This window comes from Trachinotus anak, unplaced genomic scaffold (assembly GCF_046630095.1).
Source record: "Trachinotus anak isolate AG129_WGS33_773 ecotype Australia unplaced genomic scaffold, CSIRO_AGI_Tana_v1 ptg000032l, whole genome shotgun sequence".
Taxonomy (NCBI): domain Eukaryota; kingdom Metazoa; phylum Chordata; class Actinopteri; order Carangiformes; family Carangidae; genus Trachinotus; species Trachinotus anak.
The window spans coordinates 9288273-9309482 of NW_027273883.1; the positions used below are offsets into that span (position 1 = coordinate 9288273).

Sequence of the window (21210 nt, forward strand, 5' to 3'; positions counted from 1 at the left end):
TCAGTTTCATTAAAAAAGGGATAGCTTAGTTTATAAATTGAAATTTCCAGGAATGACTCCATGTTTCCTGAAGTTCAGTTGAGCAGCACTGTTTAGACTCCAGAGTTGCCCTTTTATGGGTGTTAGAAAAACAGAATATCTCCCATGCCAGTGCCAGAAGTGTCAAGGTACAAAAGCGTGTCAAACCTCAGTGTTTACTGGGTCAAAACTATTTGGGTCAGCCTGGGTATGTGTTTGTCTGATCCAGCTTGAACTGTGAGAGTTTACCACACAAACATTTGAGGCACAGAAATGAAGCTTGGTAAATTACTACATGTCAGTATATTTCTCAAAACCATACTGAGTTATAACCCACATATGAGAAATCTCACCACCTCACATTTAAAGGGCCTTTCCAAGAATTTTCAACCCATATTGTATGACTCTAATGTGGGTGAATATGTGAAAATCCATTGTTAACATTCCAATAGAGCTATGTGCTTTTAGATTACGTCCCCTCCTCTCTTTGCTATCAGCGCTGCTTTCTCAGCAGGGGGATAGGTCGGGCAGCGAAGTAGCTCAAACTAAAAGACCAAAAGGTACAGGTAAGTTTATCAACCATGCACCATGAGAAATATCCTTATTACATAATATGTTATAAGCAACCAGTTTTATGTTTGTGACAACACTTACTCAGAAGTCAAATGCTCTCTTGTTCTTTGTAGCATTAATTGCTTGTCTTGGTTTATTTTTGGGCCAGCTGATGGCCAGCATGATGTCTAGCTGGCAGAGCGTGCACAAAGAGTGCAGCTCTGTATGTGACAGAGGGGATTTCAAACTCTTCTCTCAACTCAAAGAAACAACTAGTGCTCTCATGTCTACTTCAGAGTGTTTATCAAATACTTTCAGGTTATGATTAGCAATGTAAAACATAACTTCCATAGCTTAGAGCTAGTTGCTAGCAACTATCTAACAAGTGCAAATGATGCACTGAACCTTTTCAGCTGCTTGCAAAATATCCATAGTGAGTTCTGAAGAGTGAAAGGCTGCTCTTTACAAAGATATTTCTCCATTTTGTATTCCCTTTTTAAGTTTCTCTTTAAATGATATCGTGAATGTTACTGATTCGAGGATACATCCATGGGTGCCTATTCTCAAAGATGTTTCCTGAGGTCATCAGGTATCTTTTAACATCGTACACCCTCACTCAGGTGACCCAGCCAAAGTTGATCAGTTGTCTTTGCAGAGTGAGCAGCCAGCAAAGCCTCTACACCCCACTTCACTTCCAGTTGCCACCCGTGCGTCTCCAGGCCCTTTCTTCTCTCTCAACAGCGATGGTGCACCCACTTATAATTCCCTTTTCAAATCAGTGCCAGACTGATATTGTATTCCCAGAAGTGACTCTAACCCTGAAGTTCCCATAGTAGTTAAGGATGAGGTCCTTGATTTTACTTGGTACATGGTATTGGTCCAGAGTAGTCTGACCAGCTTTTGGACAATTGAGCCATATGCATTGGTGAGGTCAAGCCAAAGCAGGTCAATAGGCCTCCTTTCCCTTCGTGTTTCTCCCTGATCAGCTTGGTGACAACTCTTGTGTGCTCTAGGCGCCCTGGAACTCTAAGAATTTCTGTAGCTGTGTGTTAATATAGACATTCTTTAGGAGGAAGTCTGTTATTTCTCTGGATAGAGCACTGAAGAAAATCTTCTCCTCCACTCTGAGAAGCAAGATGGCTCTGGCTACAGTGACCACCTCCTGGACTTCTTTGCAGGTGGGCCCTTTGATGTTGAACCCTACTGTGGGAGATGTTATATCCAAAAGGGCTCTGAGGGGCTTCTTCTAGAATGCTGTGCAAGATGTGGTCAACCCTTATCCTTAGAGCAGGTAAGACAGCTGCTCACTTCTGCCTGCTGCTTTGAGAATCCAAATGGAGCTTAGCACTTGGAGGTGTTGGGCTCTGTGTGATGTCGAGTCCGAGCTCCTCCTGTGTCTCACCAAGAGGGGATCCTGCGCTCTGCGCTGTTCTCCCCTGAAGCAAGAATTTCATTCGAACCTGGTGGATTTTAAGACTGCGCTCATCCTTGCAGACTTTGCTGTAAATGCCTCACTTACCTAACTTACTTTCTAGCGCTCTTTGATCTTGACCAACTCTTGAAAAATATACATACAGTGAAGTGCAACGCACATCAGAGTGGTTGTGGACACACAGAACATATCATACAGAGAGAAGAGGTAAACGACTTACAGTATCTGGGATGTGCTGTCAAAGTGCAGAAAGTGAATGTGATAAAATCACTGCTTTCTGAAGAGCTGAGGAATTCTTGGAAACAGGACAGCAGCTATTCTGACAAAATGACAACCCATGATGATGCACATTATGATGCCTCTTGTGTGCAGACTTACCAACAATGTTTGCACGTGTTTTGGCATGTGTGTAAATTAAAAGAGGCTGAAACAGCTACATGTGTATTTGGCCAATGATAAAAAGCATTAAAGCTAATTTATTTACCTGCATGGCTTGTTTTGGTTTGTAGCCACAACAATGTTGTACAGCAACTGACTTGTGGAAGAATCACTCGCCTGTTTCTGGCTCTACACACGCTGCAATTTTAACATCACACTACGAAGATTCCACTTGCTACCCCCAGCCAAGTGTGGAGGCCCACAACACACACACATACACACACGTACACACACACACACACACACGCTAACTGATTTAAACACACATATACATGCAGCCACAAAATCACATGTTCCCGAGTACACATGGGGGCACATACTCACACATGCATCCATGCTGACTTTCATGTACACACATTCAAACACACACGCAATCCCTGCTGCGCCCGTAAAATCAGCGTAGCTCTCAGAAATTCCACTAACACCTCCCACCCCATGTGGACGCACACATACACGCATACAAACGCACACTCCTGTGAACCCACACAATTAATGTGAAATCACATCCATCTTCCACCCCTCTGCCCCTCCCCTGCTCTCCATTACAAATAGCTGAGGATTGCATTCTCTCCCTCTGGCTTCGCCTGATGTTGTTTTTACATGTCTTGTTGTGTGCAATACTCACCCTTATGTAAGACAAAATTACCCAACATGAGTGTTATTCTCAGTGGGGGTGATTGCACTGGTGCATTCCAAACTCAATGAGAGATTTAGGGAGATTGAGCTAGAGGTGAGAGGGAGATAATCTTTCCTTAATGATTATTTTTATGGCAGCCACGCTTCACTAGATGGACTACAATGAAGATAGAGAGCAAACAGGGGAGCGGGAGGTGCGCTGCAAAAGTCATGAGTCAGATTCAAACTCACGAGCACCTGCTGAGCTATCACGATGCCTTAGAGTCAACAATCTTAAGTGGATTATTTCTTTGCAGATTTAACCCCGGCCTCAGCACAAGTACTGAGGATTCCTTGATAAACACTGACCAAGAGATAAGGAGGCAGTGTGTGCAGTTAAGATCCTGTTTACCCTGTACACAGTCATAGGGGACTGGAATCTAGTACAATATACTATACACTGGATGGAAACATACTAGACAGGTACTGTATATTTTGCACACTGGATATATGGGAGAAGAATATGCCAGCTCAAGTGCCAGGGATCTGCCACAGAGAAGTAAGAGAGAGACAAGAAAAATATGTGTTGGTCAGTAGCGTTTTGTCTCTGATGCTTCATGCACTGTGGACAACAACCGATACATTCAGTGTTTTTGCCTGGAATGACCCACACAAATCTTTGAAGCACAGTCTCATGGTGGACCTTGATGAACCTTTGGTCTCTGTAACAAATCAGCGTTACATGGCCAGGCTTGTTACCAAACTGTTCACAATCCATAAGGGCCAAACCACATTGGTTCAGTCTGGGTCATGGTCCTGCATTCTTCCATACATGTGATCCAAAGTGATATGTCCTCCAATCAAGTCATCCATTGTCCTTGCACTCCTTCATCCAGACGACGCAGGGGGCTGAGATACTGACAGAGACAGATCCTCTATTGATAAGGAGACCGAAATAGAACACTTCATTGTATAATACTGTGGCTCCTTTGTGGGTATAATGCACTGGCAAGCGCACATGAGATATGGGACATGAATGGAGACAGCCAGTTGACTGATGACTGGGTCCTGTTGGCAAAATAAATGGATCAAATGACTGTGTTATGTGCAAGATGATGTTTTGGTGATGAAATGGCAGAGAGTTATCACACAATGCTGAAGGTCTGGAGACCTTTTTAGTATCTTGTTTAGGCTTTGTGGGCTGTAACTTAACTATTTTGATCAGTTTCATGGCTGTCATGGTACCAAAAAGCAAACAGACAAAGTTAGCAACTATCTAAATAACCATAGTGGCGCATTTAGCGGCTAGACAGTCAGATATTTCCCTCAGGAGTTGGTAGAGACAAAAACAGATCTAGGAGACTGAATATTGAACTTAAATTCTTCAGGTCAGCAGACACACAACTTCTTTGAATAAAAATGTTACTTTGTCTCTGTCGGATTTGAAAATAGGCACCGGTTTGCTAACCCAATCTCTTGACAAACCTCTCGGAGATTCATCTCTTCCTCCTCTGCACCTTCTCTCCTAAAACCATAACATGCCTAACTAGTACTTACTATGCACTATGCACTTTTGTTGCGCTTCTTTACCTGATCTTCTTGCACTTTGCCTTATTGAATAGATTTAGTACTTTGTACTTACACCAACTTCTCCACCTACACTGAAGCTTTAGTTGTGTGTCACTTGTAAGCCGCCTTGAATAAAAGCCTTTGCCAAATAAGTAAATGTAATGTAATATAAAAACTTTTTCCTTAATGACTTTATAAGATGATAATAAGACAGTGTTGTATTAAGAGCTTGTTCCATTGCCACTGAGTGGTAGCCAGAAAAAAAAGGTTAAATAAAAACGTTTGTGTCCCTTCAATGAAAATTTTACCATCATATTGAACTGAAAAGTCCAAAATGTACTGTGGTCATTGAGAAAAAGAGATGTACACCATTCTGTAACAATGTTGTTGTAAATGCGCCTGCCTTAGGGCGATATGAGGAAGAAAATCACATAAATGCCACAAACCTTTATGGTCATTAGCTATTTTAAACTTTTGCGTCTGAGGCATCAGCAGCCAGTCACACCTCTCTTGCCAGTAAAAGATGCTGCCACAGCTAAGTGGTGTAAGTAAGCTGAACAGTCTTCAATGCATGAAGAGGTTGAAATAATTGAATAACTGAGTTAGTGATAAAAGGACTGCTTGTTCACCCTAGCCTAGCATCTGACTTGAGAATGACATGTGGTCTGGAAGTGCTAATGCTCCTGGTCACAAGGCATTAGGATGCATCTCTTCCCTATCTCTGGTATGATCTGCAATCAGACTTGTGTCCAGGGCATTGTGAATGCCACTTGAGTTATTTTGAGGAGCAACATTGAATATATTAATTGAAGATGGAAAAAGAAAAATGATCTCTAGTTGTATTTTGATTGAAAAAAAAAACAAACTCCTTTCACTACTGAATGGAGTCATCTTATTTTCCATTAAATCAAGTATGTGATGAGCATCTTTACATGGCTTCCAGTTTTTATTTGAAACTTCAATATGCTTTTTAAGTAACAGAACACTGAGCTTTGGTTTTATCATAAGAACAACAAAAGAGTCTGTTTGGCCTGGCTTTAACATATTGATCTTGTCATCATTCCACCATTGAAAAAATTCTTCACAGAACATATAATAGCACTCCTGGTCAAATGCTGCAACAAGTACCAGGGCTTGTTTGCACATTGCACACATTATTTCTAATGGAATACATGGCTTGATGAATGAGCTCCCATGATCTTCCTCTCAATCTCTCTGTTGAGCAGACATGTCCTCCTGAAGGGGGGCTCAGTGGAGAAAAAAGAGGAGAGCATGCGTTTTAAATTAATCAATCCTTCTCATTTCCCCCTCTCCTCATAGGCAGACAGACCTCTCCTGGAGGGGGGTCTGCGGCAGTGGGGAGGAAAAAAAACAAAACCCTGTCGTCTGTTTTTATGGAGGTGGGCAAAGGCCCAGCCTCTAGCTGTGCTTTGGCTAGAAGAGAGAGAGATAGAGAGAGGGAGAGCAAGATGAGGGTGAAGGGGAGTAGGGGAATAAAGGAGAAAGGAGGGATAGAGAAGAGGGAAAGGTGCAAGAGGAAGGAGGTCAAGGGGAGTGGGGAGAGTAGAGACAGGCAGGAGAGAGCAGGAGGCCACATGCTATGAGTGGGGTCATGATAATAGTTAAGGATCATGGGATATGCTGGCCTCCATACGTGTGCAAAGGCAGCTCACAGATGACACTTCAGTGGAATACCAGGCACTGATCCAGAGTCTCATCCCCACTGGGAAGAGTCTCTCTTTCTCGCTATCTGAGTGTCTCCCCCTCTCACACAAAATCACTCAATTTCTATTTCTCTCCATTCTACTCCCTCTCATCTCTCCATTGTCATCCTTGGTCCCACGTTATACAATAAACTCTCCCTCAATGCCTTTCTTCACTGGTGCTCATAATCAAATTAGATTTGCTCCGAGTAGCGGGAGGAAAGACTAACTCTCAGTGCAGACACCAAAACAGACAACGCCCTTCAACTGACATTTGTTTTCTCAATAACTTGGCTCAGGCAATAAGATGAGAATGGTAGATGTCATGCTCCCACACAGGCGCGCGCACTCACACGTTCGCACATAGCGTAAACAGAGTATTAACTAGGTTTAAGACAATGACAACAAACTCAGCATGTGGGTTTCCCCCAGAGGTCTATGAGCTAAATATCTCAGAGAGACTATTGTTCGCCTTGGGCTCCTGTTTACAACCGCACCTGACCTCAATGCTGCATGTGTGTCACTGTAGCTGTCAGGGAATTTATGTACGAGAGTGTGTGGGTGTAACTTGAGAAGATGCAAATTTTCAGTAATATCTCCGATATTAAAATGTTGGTTCAAAGAATATAATTGAAGTATTGCATAATGACAAAGGAGAGAGTCCTTTAATGACAGGAAAACAAACTCTAGAATAATCAGTTAAACCTAAAAAACAGATCAATATTGATAGATAAGGAATGATTTGTCTGATCAAAATAAACTCTTTGTATAGTATATGTTAGCCTGGAAAGTGGGTGTTTTGGCTCTGTTGCATTTCTACACTGATCATCATTACCCATGCTACCCACATGCCTAACCCTTTGCCACCAAAGCCACTGTTTATCCAGCCCAACGAGCACATGAGCAGCCATAATGACACTAATTGCTCAAGAGCTCACTTTTCCTCTGAGTGGTTGTGTACTGCATTGTGCCTTGAGAGCCATCTGTGTTCCCGTCTTAAATCGATCTATCTTTCACATTCCAAAACTGCAAGAGGACAGGGAAAGGCACCACTCCCATTCATAAATAATGTGTATGGGGTGCGGGGGATGTGGGCTACTGTTTCTTTGTGTGTCTGTTTGAGCTGGAAGCGGGACCTCTCCTGCCCACTGGAGATCTGGGAGGGGAGCAGCTCATGACATCTGACCCCAGTAGCTACTATCTAACTTCACGGAGGTGGAGGTGAAGAAAACACTGACAACATGAACTGATGTTTTACTTTTTTAGAATGTCTTTATCCTTTTAGCTTGTGGACAGCTTACTTCGCACTAACATTTTTTCGTTATGAACCAGTATGATTTATTCTTAAACAACCACATTGCATGAAAAATATGGTATGATTAAACAGAGAGTGGTACATGGCACACAGGTGCTCAGCTAATAGACGAAGGTAAGGAGCTAAATGTAGGTGTATGTGAGAAAGGCAAAGATATTTTTAATTATTCTATATCAAATTAGCTCTACAAATCATTAGCCAACAGCCCTTTTCTTCAGATTTGTGCTGCTGATAATTTGCATTACAGACAATTATTATGGACTATGGAAACAGAAAATAAGTCTTTTTAAAGGATCAGATAAGTGAAAAAATAACAGTTAGGGTTGTAACCATTATTACTTTCATTATTCATTAATCTGCTGTCAGTCGATCCATAAAACAACAGATAACACTGAAAATGCCCATCAAAATATCCTAGACCACAAGGCGACATCACAACACAATCCAAAACTCACTAAACTCCACTCATCATTTCATTTAGTAATCAATCTTCTTTTTTCTTTTTTTTTTTGATTAACTAATTTATGCAGCTCTAGACATATTAAAAAGATGTTAAAGGAATAGTTTCATTTTTTTACTCTCATTTGCTCTCCTGTCTATACTTAGATGAGAATCGATACCACTCTTGTGTGTGTGTGTGTGTGTGTGTGTGTGTGTGTGTGTTAAATATGCAGCTGGAGCCAGGAGGCAAGTAGCTTAGCTTAGCATAAAGACTGGAGGCAGGGGCAAACAGCTAATGTGGCTCTCTCCAAAGTTGACCCAGCTGCATCTCATTTGTTTACACAGAAAATGTCAATGACAAGTTTTGGTTTTCAGGGAGGTATGAGCTGTTACCCTTTATTGGAAAACAGCGGCTCGGTGAAGTGACTTTCTGACGAAAATCACTCCAACGCACAGGCATTTGGGTGGTTTCTTGTCTAGCTCTCAGAAAGAAAGTGAGTAAGTGTTTATCCCAAAATGTTGAAATACTCCTTTAAGAGTGAATCAATCCACAAACCTGTATATGCAATCACTGATATGACTGTCAGTGTCACAAGCCTGCAGTGCTATATATGATGCTATGTCCATTTTAATAGCAGCAAAGTCAATCAATTTTGAATGAGCTCCATTATGATTTAGCTGGATGAATCAGGTCAGGTCCATTTCCGCCCTCTGAAAGACTTATAGCCTGGAGTTATTTTGAGTAAAGTTTCATTCACTATTCAGATCTCTCCAGACTCAATGGCTTCTCTTACTCTTTGTGGAAGGTAGAAAACATTTATAGACAATCATTAACAAATGAGGATGAGGTGTCACAGCTGACTTTGGCCACAGTCAGACATACGACCAAAACACATTGCAAAACATGGCGTTGCGTGGTGCTATCCTGTGATCTGCACCAGAAAAACACACAGTTCTGCGCGTGAGTAATACTGTGCACTGTCATCCACTGATGTGTTTTCCACAAAGGTGAATTCAAAGAAGTGGAATTACCTTAGAATTGCCTTCTCTGTGATTCCGAGCTTGCAGAGAGATGAGGGAAGCACAGTACCTCTTCATGCTTGAGGTTAATGTGTGTCTGTGCTCACTTGTCAGATGTAATTGAAGGGAACAGCTTATGAAAATGAGGTGGCAGGGATGAGGTCTTTAATTAGATCAAGATCATGGACAGAAATGAATTAGAATCACCACTCTCATTACCCACAGCAAAACTGGAGCAGCGCAGCAGTGAATAGATGAAGGAAAACTTTAATATCTCAGAGACAGCGTTACTGTATGGAGAGGGTTTTTAGGGACTGATGCTCTACTTTGTTGTGCCTCACTTGACCAAACCAGAATCTGTGAGGGCGTGCTACATATATGCCATTAATGTCCATGTTGCAATATCTGATGCCTGATGCCATAAATTCACCGAGTTCATTGTTTGTGAATAAGTCTATGCAAGTTAGAGCTCAATTTAGTGTAGATACTGTATAGGCAACATCATGATGCTACATGGAACTCATATGCCATCTGGTGGTGGGACTGTTTGAAGAACAAATTGAATAACAGAAGGTAACAAAATTATTATTATTATTATTAATAATAATAATAATAATAATAATAATAATAATAATAATAATCAAGATGTTTTGAATTTATTCGTCAAAAGAAATCTGCATTTTTTTCTGTCACTTGATGGCAAATCGTGATGAGTGATGAGCAAAGGTGATGATATTTCATGTTGTCCTGTGCAAGGACAGGACAACATGATTGACAATACGGGTAATAATTCCTTATGACTTTACATCTGTTACAAATATATACACTTGCACTGACCTTGAAATACTTTATTCAACTCAACGCGTGTGATGTCACGGTGTGACGACACGGGTTTGTGGGTTTTTGCCTCCCAGAGTGCAGCCTGACAGGGAGACTATCGCAGTCAACGAACTTGTGCTTCAGCCACCTGATTGGTGGATCCTGTGGGGGCGGTCCACTAAGATTTGCCTGAGAGATTAAGAAGAGGGCATAAAATAGTTTTTAGACGGTCACACGGAAGGAAACAAAGTGTACCGAGGAGGAATGGTAAGCTTCAGGCAGCCTCTCCTACACGTGTTTGTACTGCTGCAGAAACGTGGAGTCTGATGCTTCGTAAATAGAAGAAAATTCACAAAGTTACAGAGATAAACATCACCTGCCAGCTCACCCTCGGACATCGGTTTCTCTGTAGCCGTTAAGTAAGTTTGTGTTTGATTTCTTTGGATTTGAGGCATCCACGTTTTTGTGCTGGAAAGGCTCTCAACAGCTAGAGATGCTGCTGAGTTAGTCGCCTCGGATTTGCTTGTTAGCTGGCGAACTGAACTTCTGAATATATTAATGTCGCCTCTGATCATCATGATCATCTGATCATAGATCAAACTTTCCAGCCACTCCGCTTCGACAGCTCTTTTGTACTTGGCACTGACATAAAGATTGATGTACTGAAAGTACCCTGAAGGATCACGGAAGTCTCCATAACATTTGCGCGCTTATTTGTGTCGCTGGTGTTTCCCGCCATCTTCTGATCATGTCACGAAATTGAAAGGCGGGAGAAGTGAAATCAAAGTTACAACTGCGACGACTGTAAAGGTTTGAGCGACTGTAAACATAGCTCACAAAGTTCAGGATTATATCGGCTGTACTCGCTCGCTGACATCCTGCTTTATGTGGCCGGTTCATGTAAAGGCACAATCCGCGATCCAGATGTAAACAAATGTGTGGTGCTTGAAAACACAGAATTCAACCCCATACCTGCTCCCAAATTGACTGTTTTTCACATGTTCTGGTGCATGAGCTCTTCATCTCACATGTGGTTGAGCAGGTTGAGCTGAGCAGTTTGAGAAATGCCTTGAAGCTATAGTGCATAGTGTTTATGCGGGTTATTAACTGTCACCTTGATTTTATGTGTTTAGTCCTCACATGCCACTATGAAGTACATCCTTGTCACGGGCGGTGTCATATCTGGCATTGGCAAGGGCATCATCGCCAGCAGCGTGGGAACAATCCTCAAGTCCTGCGGCCTTCATGTCACAGCCATCAAAATCGACCCCTACATCAATATTGATGCTGGCACCTTCTCACCATATGAACATGGTGGGTAATTGAGTGTATTTCACAAGGTTGCTTTTACATTGTCTTCGATTTTACCATCTGCCGGGCATTGCATGAAGCAGATTCCATATGATGGATATTGTGTCAGTAAGAAAGCGCTGAATTTCTTCCAGTTTTGGATCTGTTGCCATGGCCCTATTATCAATGTCTGTTATGTCAACGTTGCGCAGGTGAAGTATTTGTTCTTGATGATGGCGGGGAGGTGGATCTGGACTTGGGGAACTACGAGCGTTTCCTGGACATCCGTCTCACCAAAGACAACAACCTCACCACTGGAAAGATCTACCAGTCTGTAATCAACAAAGAGAGGAAGGGAGACTACCTGGGGAAGACTGTGCAAGGTCAGCACTTGCTGTATTTAACTTGCTGGTCGTGAAAGGAGACTTTGATATAAAGCAGGTTATTAGGGAAAGCAGCTTTATATGTTTTTCTTTGTGAGGGTTTTGGGGATATTTGTATTTAACATACATATATTTAGGACAGTGGGTCCAACGTGCAGTGCAAATTTTCCATGTGACTTTTTGATTGTATTTACTGGTATCTGTTTCCTCAGTGGTACCCCACATCACAGATGCCATCCAGGAGTGGGTAATGAAGCAGGCCAGGATTTCAGTGGATGATGATGGTGTGGAGCCTCAAGTTTGTGTTATAGAGGTAAGTTGTTCTAGCCAGAGATGACTCTTGTATTCAGTGTGAAGGGACACTGACTACAGTCTTTGTCAGGTCAGAAGTGTCTTATCACAACAACCTCCATGGGCCACTGTTAAATGATTTTTGACCGGGGCATTTTTTTTGCCAGTCTGTTAGAAAGAAACAGGAGGAGGTTTTCGATCAGAAATGAAATCAAGCATGTTGCCTCAAGCAAGAGAAAAAGTTGGCTCATTCGGCAAACAGTGGGGGAAACTGCTGAACCTACACAAATGGATTTGTCAGTGAAGCAGAAAAACAAACATTATGTTTTGAAAAACTGAAAAATCGAGGAATTTGAAAATTCATTTGTTGAGGAAAGTCTGTGAAATGATCCGCTTGTTTTAGCCCGGCTGTATTTCCAGCAGTGGGGAAGAGACTACAGAGTGTTTTTTTTTTTTTATTTAGTTTAAAAACTCAAACTAATCTCGGTAGTGGTATAAATGAAGTGTTTGTTTGATATGCGTGGCAAAAACATTTCATCTCTTTTGTAGCTTATAAAACGGTCATATCCTCATAAACCAAGTTAAATTATTACTCTGCCTCCAGCGGCTCTTTTCATACGGCGTACATCAAAAGCAGCTCTGACAGTGTTATGGGCTCGGTGCAGCTGATGACATTCTGTACTCTCCAAGAGTGTGCAAGGTGCTGAGACCCAACCTGTGTGTTCATGCATGCAGTCCTGTGGTCTAAGCAGGTGTTTTGTGTCAACAGCTGGGAGGCACAGTGGGGGACATCGAGAGCATGCCCTTCATCGAGGCCTTCAGACAGTTCCAGTTCAAGGTGAAGAGGGAAAACTTCTGCAACATCCATGTCAGCTTGATACCACAGGTATATGGTGCACAGATGAACACACGTCATGCATTCATCACCAAATACCACAGAGAGCAGGATTTTTGCAGGACAACTGTATCAGCATTATTATTATTATATTTATTTTCTTATTTTTCTACTGTAGTTAGTTTTGTTCTAGTTTTTGCACGAAAGAACAGGAGCTATAGAACAGTACAATCAGCATCACTAATATTATGAGGTGAATTTGCTTTTGTGTCCTCAGCCCAATACTACAGGAGAGCAAAAAACCAAACCAACACAAAACAGTGTGCGAGAGCTCCGAGGCCTGGGCTTGTCTCCAGATTTGGTGAGTCAGATTTACAATTTGTTCTTCATCTTTGCTCCCCCACCCTCCAAGATATAAACTCACCATGCCCTTCATGTGAAGATAAGTCAGTAATTCTTCATCTCATCAACAAAACAACCAAATAAAATCTAACATATGATGTTTGCATAGGAAACCTTCAGACTGTACCTTGGCCCCGTTGAATAATATGTTTAAAAATAAACATATTACATTTTGTCAGATTATGTGCCGCTGTTCGACGCCTCTGGAAACGTCTGTCAAGGAGAAGATCTCCATGTTTTGTCATGTGGAGCCCACACAGGTGAAGCAATGTGATTTTTCTACAGTAAACCTCATTTAAAATTCTGTGTGTAAAGCATGCTGCCAACATTAGTTATGAACTAGTGCTATTCTCCACTTACATCTGCAGCTGTGGTATGGTGGGATGTGTTTCATAATAAAAAAGTACATACAGTATAAGAATGAAATGAGCTATGTAAGTAAGGATAATTACTACTACACTGTTTGTTAGTGCCAATTAGGATTGAATGATACTTGATTTTTTTTTTTTTTTAAATATGTGATATTGAAAAGCTTTAGAAATTTTAACAAAAGAAAAATCAGCAACAGTGTACTTGGAGATCAGTGCAATGTTAATGTAGAATCATTTTCAAAAGTTAATAAAAAAAAAAATAAAAAAAAATCATCAGGTAACCTGTTTATTTAACGACAGTTAAATGTCACAAGTTAAAATCACAGTTTAAAATAAGGAGTAGTCTATGATGCACACCAGTAAACTGACAAGTGCATGGGAGGAGAAAGCAAAACAAAAAATCAGTCAAGCGGCCTTCAACATCTCACCTGAGGCATAGCTACTTAATAAAGTGCTTGCAGTGTGCTGGAGTTGTTCTTTTTCTTTTAATGTTGTGTGAAATAACAATGTAAAAACATTGACATGTTGCTCAGCTCTACTGTCAGGTACAACTGAAATAACATGTTTTGTAACTCTTTCCAGGTGATCTGTGTCCACGATGTCTCCTCAGTCTACAGAGTCCCTCTGCTGCTGGAGGACCAGGGTGTTGTGAGCTACTTCTGTCAGCGGCTGAACCTACCTATTGAGATGAGGCCCAGAAGGATGCTCACAAAGTGGAAGGAGATGGCTGATAGGTGAGGAAGCTTTGTCTCAGTCACTGACTTTTTTTCCCCCCAATAGGTTTGTGTCTTGCTCAAGGAAAGCGAGGATGTGAGGACAAATTATTTACTCTTGCAGTAATGGAACAGTCAGTTTAACCGCAGAGACAGTTTGTCACCTCCAGGAATTGAGTTACCAATCAAAGAATGTGTCTCAGTCACTGCAGCACGAGTGGAAGTGGAGAGAAGAATCCACTGAGCGTTGAATTGTTCTTTGAGTAGCTGTGAGGTTATGATTACGATGATGATTAAATGATGCACCAGGTCACTTCTATGAATCATCATCTTCTTCTCTGCTCAGATCTGACCGTTTCCTGGAGCACGTCTCCATAGCCCTGGTGGGGAAATACACCAAGTTGTCCGACTCCTACACCTCAGTTATTAAGTCCCTGGAGCACTCAGCCCTCGCCATTAATCACAAACTGGAGGTCAAGGCATGGAAACATTTCACAATTTTTAATTCTGAATATTCCTCTCTGGATGTAGCATCACTGCTTTGTAGTTTATGCGTTGACTGTTGTTACAGAACTGGAATAATAAACTTGCAGTTTTTTGTGTTTTTTTGTCTGTTTGCTCTTGATGTTGACTGATCTCCTTCCCAATGCTGTGTTTGTTATTACAGTACATCGACTCTGCAGACCTGGAGACTGCCACTCTGCAAGATGATCCAGTGAAATATCACGAGGCCTGGCAAAAACTCTGCAGTTCTCAGTGAGTAGACGGGTCTGGGAGAACAGGCATGATATTGAAATTTGAAATTTTCCTACACTCTGGTGATCCAGTGCTGCTCAAATGCCACATGATGGCAGCAGCGTGCTGTCGTGCCTAGTGGGTTATGCAGCTTCTTGAAATGGTCAATAAGGACCATTGTGCTTTTGCAGAATTGCACAGTGTTTTATTATTAAAAATGAGTTAAATTTGTGAGTTTCAAAACTTTTTTTTCGACTGGGCAGTAACATGGGGATGTTGGTAGCCAGACTGTAATCAAAGAAAGGGTGGTAGGTTACAGGTTTACTTGATTTCAATAAAGAAAAGATGCTTTTTATGTATTCTTTTTTGATGCATTAGTTTTAAGTTTGTGGAGAAAACCAGTGTATCCTACTGTAATCAGATTTTGATCTAATTTCTGAACACTTGGCATATTAAAAAAAAAAAAAAAAAAGAAGAAAATTGCATGTTATTCAGTAGCCATACAGTATTTTATTGAATTATCTTCCCTGCTGTTACAATAGCAGTCTGCAATTCCAGAGATAAGCACAAAGTATTTAGTGCCATGGGAAAATCTCTCAGATCTTACATGCAAGTACATGTTATGTCTCCCATCATTAAGATAAACAGCCATATTAACGTAAATTCTCCCTCTCAGACTGTCTTTAGTCTCTGTACTGGGGTTTACACTCACTGAGCTCTTTATTAGGAACACCGCACTAATACTAGGCCGTTCTTTCTTTTGCTCTCAGTACAGCCTTGTTTCTTTGTGGCATGAATTCTGCAAGATTTTGGAAACTTTCCTTTGAGGTTCTGCTCAACGTTGTAGATTTGTCAGCTGCACATTGATGCTTCCAGTCCCAGGTTCTACCACATCCCCGAGGCCACTGAAGGTCACTGAACTCACTGTCGTGTTCATGAAACCAGTTTAACAGGACTTTTACTTTGTGACGCGGTGCATTTTAATGCTGCAGGCAGCCATTAGAAGACGGTTAATTGTGGCCATAAAGGGAAGCACATGGTTGGCAACAATACTCAGATAGGCTGTGACATCCAAACCATGATTGATTGGTATTAAGGGGCCCAAAGTGTGCCAAGAAAATATTCCCAACACCATTACACGCCACCAGCGGCCTGGACTGTTGGCACATGGCAGGTTGGGTCCATGGATTCATGCTGTTCAAGCCAAATTCTGACCCTACCATCTGCGTGCCTCAGCAGAAACCCAGATTCATGAGACCAGCCTTCGTTTTTCTAGTCTTCAACTGTCTAGTTTTAGCGAGCCTGGGCCCACTGCAGCCTCATTTCTGTTCTTGGCTGACAGGGGTGGAACGTGACGTGGTCGTCTGCTGTTCCGCCTCAAGGTTCAACGTGTTGTGCATTCTGAGATGCTTCTCTGCTCATAACAGTTATAAAAGAGAGGTTATCTAAGAAAGAGAGGAGTTACTATCGCCTTCCTGTTATCATGAACCTAAACTAGTCTCTTCTGACCTCGCTCATCAACCAGGAGTTTCCATCTGCAGAGCTGCCACTCACTGGATGTTTTCTTGTTTTTCCCACCAGTCAGAGTAAAAACTCTAGAGACCGTTGTTTGTGTGAAAATCCCAGGAGATCAGCAGTTTCTGAAACACTCAAACCAGCTGGTCTGGCACCAACAGTCATGCCACAGTCACTCACTGAGAACACCTTTTCCCCATTCTGATAGTTAATGTGAAGTGAAGCTCCTGATCTGCACAATTTCATGCATTGCACTTCTGCCACATGACTGGATAAATGCACGAATAAGCAGGTGTATAGGTGTTCCTAATGAAGTGCTCCGCGAGTGTATTATGTCATATTTTCTCAAAAAATAACATCGGATTACATTATGAGATTAACTGAGGCTGTCATTGTTTTCTTCCTCCCCCACAGCGGTGTGTTGGTACCCGGAGGCTTTGGTGTGAGAGGGACAGAGGGAAAGATGCTGGCTATTAACTGGGCGAGGAAACAGAATAAGCCATTCCTGGGTAAGAGAAATTGGAAATGACTGTGTCTCTGAAATTCTGCCTCTGCCGTTATTTCACACTCAGATTTCATAAATAAAACGGATGAAGACTAGATGTAAAAGATGTTGTTCCCTCCTATCTGTCGACTGATGATGCAGCTTCCTAGTTACATTGCTGTGCCAAAGTTTGTGCATAAAAGAATTAAATTAACAGCATAAGTGCCTTGTTAAAAATATTTGCTGCTTTGAATTGTCATGTTTTATCGTTTGACAAGACTGAGCCACAGTTGATGTCATTAATTTTGGAAGAGAAGTAAAAACAAACCTCTTAAATTAATATTAAGTGCAAATAAATTTAAAAAACCATATAATTGATTGCATCAGTATTCAACCACTTTGGTGTATGTGTCAGAGTTTGTAGAAGTTGCATAATAAGTGTAATGCCCATCACCTGCATGGCAGCAACATGCTGTAGGGATATTTTGGTGCAATATTCCCTGGGAGGTTTGTGAGGGGCCAAATTAATTCAGCAAAACATACAGGGAAGTCTTCTGCACAGCTACACACAGTGAAAACAGCATTAATGGATTTGATAGCCATACAAGAAATCGAGAAAGTTTGGCAGGACCTGAAATAATTTGAGTGATCATTCAAAGATGAACAAGAAGAAAAAGGTGTATGAAGTTGTTAAAGATCCGCTCTGCGCAGACTCCAAGTTAACGTTTCTGCCAAAGGTGAATCTGAGGAAAAAAAAAAAAAAAGTACAGAAGGGTAGAAATACTTGTGCAATCAGTTGCTTTGTATATAATTTTGATTCATTTGTAGAGATTTGTTCTCACTTTGATATTACAACATCTTTTTTCTTTGTTCAAAATAACCTTAATTGCATCCACTTAGAACTTTCGAAAGTAGTAAAATAATGAAACAAAGTCCAAAGAGCTGAGAATGCTTTTTATAGACGCAGTATAATAATATGCAGAGACAGTAATGTTAGCCATGTAAGTGGTTTGCACAGTGGGGATCTTGTTCAGTCTTTCTTTATTAATGAGTCCTTACAATAGCACTCATTATGCATGAATCCTGCTGGTCTTGTTTTGTGCAGGAGTATGTTTGGGCATGCAGCTGGCAGTGTGCGAGTTTGCCCGCAATGTTCTTGGATGGGAAGGTGAGTAATTGCAGAGTTCACACTGCTAAGAAACGTTTAAGTCCTGCAGTTTCTAATTTAATGATGAAAGAACCTTGGTCGTACTGAGAAGTTGATTTTGAGCTTAGATCAGTTTCGCTTATCTTTTTCAGATGCAAACTCCACAGAATTTAATCCCGATTCCAAACACCCCGTGGTAGGCTGTCTTTCTTTACTCTTATCACGTCATGTCATGTATCAGCAGAGGCTTCATCTGAATGGTTTTAACATCCTGTTTGATCTCGGCAGGTGATTGACATGCCAGAGCACAACCCGGGGCAGATGGGCGGGACAATGAGGTTGGGACTGAGGCGGACGATTTTCACATCCACCAACAGTGTCATGAGTATGTATCCTCCTGAAATAAATGGTGGGCTGTTGACTTTTTTTGACTTTCCAGCTATTGTGTTTCTGATGACTGATATTTCGTCTTTGCAGGAAAACTCTACGGCGGTTTTGAGTATGTTGAAGAGAGGCACAGACACAGATTTGAGGTAGAGACTAAAATAATGTTTCAAAGCTTTTTTTTTTTTTTGTTTTTTGTTTTTTGTTTTATTTTATCAATACAAACTTATTTTTTTACAGGAGAACAAATGCATACTATCTTATTTATCTAGTACACATTGCAGCAGCTTGAGGCTCCCTTTTAATCTTCATGTTCTTTGGGATCTAGTCTTGAATGATCATAAATTAGCCTTTACTTCTCAAAAACCTATCCTGAATTATCTCCTCTCATTTTAGGTGAATCCTGAGCTGAAGCACCACTTTGAAGCAAAGGGTCTTCGGTTTGTTGGTCAGGATGAGGAAGGAGAGAGGATGGAGATCATTGAATTGGACGGTAAGTGCAAAGGGTTATAGAAAACAAGCACATCCACATGCTGTTGATAATAAATGCATCCTGGTTTCTCTTAAACATGCTTTCATCAAATTGTCCTTCTAGACCTGACATAGTGCAGATCAAAATCTCTGATTATTTGTTGTTGTTGTTTTTTTTCGTTTCAGGCCACAGTTACTTTGTTGCAGTGCAGTATCATCCAGAGTTCACCTCCAGACCCATCAAACCTTCTCCTCCATATTTTGGTCTCCTGCTGGCTGCTGCAGGAAAACTCCAGAGCTACCTGGCCAAGGGCTGTCGCCTTTCTCCACGGTAAGCTCCAACGCAGCACTGAGTTGTCATCCACATGAACTACTGAATTATGAAACTGCTAAATTGTGATACTCCAGCAGTTCATAGGTTTAACTCTCTTATGAGTTCTTCAAAATGAACCTCTCTTGTTTTATTGTAGTGTTCTTTCATTGTTTTACATCCATATATATTTTGTTTTGTATTGCTTGATGTTATGCTTATTTTCTCACTTTTGTAGGAATGATTATAAACTTGCGAAATGCTGTGAGCATTTTCATGCATCATTTAATTAGTTTATTCAAATTTAGTTAATTTGCAAACATGAATTGTAATTCACAGGAATATTTTAAATCGGTGTCATAATCTGTGCTTCAGTGTTGTTATGCAGTGTAATTGTATCTAAAGTCCCATAGGGTGTGTTACTGCTGTAATACTTATGGTATTTTTTTGCCTTTCATTGCAGGGACACCTACAGTGACCGCAGTGGCAGCAGCTCTCCTGAAACTGACATCTCCGAGCTGAGGTTCCCCTCTTTGTAATTGTATAGATGTGTTTGTGTCACTTGCGCAGTTAAATGCAAAGCCGAGAAAAAAAAAATCTGGTCATGTTAAATTTTTTACTGTAAATAAATTTTGCCTTTAGCAGGGAATATCCTGCCACTATCTGTTAGTGAGTTGCTGCAATAAGCAAAAACCAGAATAAAATGTTTACAGGGGAATTGTAAGAAATTATGTGGACAATGTGGGAAAACCTGTAGAGAGTACAGGGGGTGTGAGAAATCATTAGGGAAACATTAACCTTATCAGTATGTTTGGGCAAAAATATTAAGCAATGGACAGTGTATTTTCTGATTGGGTATAGAAAGCGTACGTCCAATGACAAAGGGCTAAGATGGGAGTTGGGGTCCGTGCAATCAGGTTTTTGTTGGGGCAGCCATTCTGCATATATATGAAAATACTAATGGGAAACAATGACTCCAAACAGTTGCGTGTGACTTTTATTGTCAGAACTTTGCCTGTGTCATGAAAAGTAGATAATATTGATACACCTACCAATCATAAGTGTTTGTTACTGTCTATCTTACCATCTTACTTTATGTATTAATGTATTTTTACTTTCAAACTCAGAGATCATAGCACTCACTCAGGGTTACTACACAAAAGTGTGTAAACTACACATCTGGTTTCAAATAATTCACAAAGTTGCACTTTTGTGGCTTTGGGGTATAACAGAATTTTCCTGTTGTAATAAGGTGAATTGTTTTAAGTATAAGTCAGTATCACAAAGACACTGGGTTTTAACTTTTGCATGCAACTTGTTACAACAACACTAGTTTATAAGTTTTTATTCCTTGAACCTGAATTCTCTGGCTCAGGTTGCATGACTTTTTTTTTTTTTTTGTTTGTGACCTTTTAGCTGCTGACTTAAACACAGACAGTTTTGAACTCCATTGCCTTTTACTGTCATATCTGATCCACAGCTTCCTAAAATGATGCAGTCATCTGACAATGCGGCCAACTTAAAGTGACCCTAGAGTCAACAGTATTAAGTGGAATAGCAAGCTTGGCATTTAAAACTGAAAACCAGGACCCAAATTTGATCTCAAAGCATCAGTTGCAGCCAACTGTAGATGGTAAGCGTCAAGCTTTCAAGTTACATTTTTGCGTGGAGCGTTGTAAACTTGATCCAGGTTGTTAAATTATTCCTGCCAATGCATTCACTTATCTGTTGATGACCCAAATGTATGAAAAGCACAACATATTTTTATATTTATGAAGCTCAGATGCATGTGGTTCAATATGTGCATTGATTCTGAATAAATACATTTTTATTCTCATGACACTTTGGCCTTTATTCTAGTTGAGCTGTGAATCATGGTAAGTTCTGCTTTGCTGACAGCAAAACTAAAAAGTCATGCCCACACCCACCATTAAAAACCTTGATGTTCTCTGATGGT

The 21210-nt window shown here is 40.9% G+C and overlaps 2 protein-coding genes across 9 annotated transcripts in view; both read left to right on the forward strand.

Annotated features, from left to right (window-relative positions):
- rps19 (ribosomal protein S19) overlaps nucleotides 1–21210 on the forward strand; it is a 249818-nt gene that overhangs the window by 49933 nt on the left and 178675 nt on the right. The window contains exon 1 of one of the 7 annotated variants that reach the window (XM_071468611.1): nucleotides 16691–16694. The exons of the other annotated variants lie outside the window; for them this stretch is intronic. The gene's annotated coding sequence lies outside the window, so the exon portion shown is untranslated. Of the gene's footprint in view, nucleotides 1–16690; nucleotides 16695–21210 lie in introns of those variants that run through there. 7 annotated transcript variants of the gene reach the window in all.
- On the forward strand, nucleotides 10050–21093 carry LOC139612720 (CTP synthase 1-like). Of its 2 annotated transcripts, none has more exons than XM_071468595.1 (18): nucleotides 10050–10189; nucleotides 11056–11236; nucleotides 11425–11595; nucleotides 11808–11908; nucleotides 12656–12772; nucleotides 12999–13082; nucleotides 13303–13383; nucleotides 14077–14228; nucleotides 14554–14686; nucleotides 14875–14963; nucleotides 16872–16966; nucleotides 18047–18109; nucleotides 18241–18284; nucleotides 18377–18473; nucleotides 18566–18621; nucleotides 18869–18965; nucleotides 19130–19274; nucleotides 19717–21093. In XM_071468595.1, the coding sequence occupies exons 1-18, from the start codon at nucleotides 10187–10189 to the stop codon at nucleotides 19790–19792; spliced, it is 1785 nt and encodes a 594-aa protein (XP_071324696.1). In that variant the 5' UTR covers nucleotides 10050–10186; the 3' UTR covers nucleotides 19793–21093. The 2 variants fall into 2 exon arrangements, with proteins under 2 accessions (XP_071324696.1, XP_071324697.1); XM_071468596.1 differs by having other exon boundaries at nucleotides 10053–10341.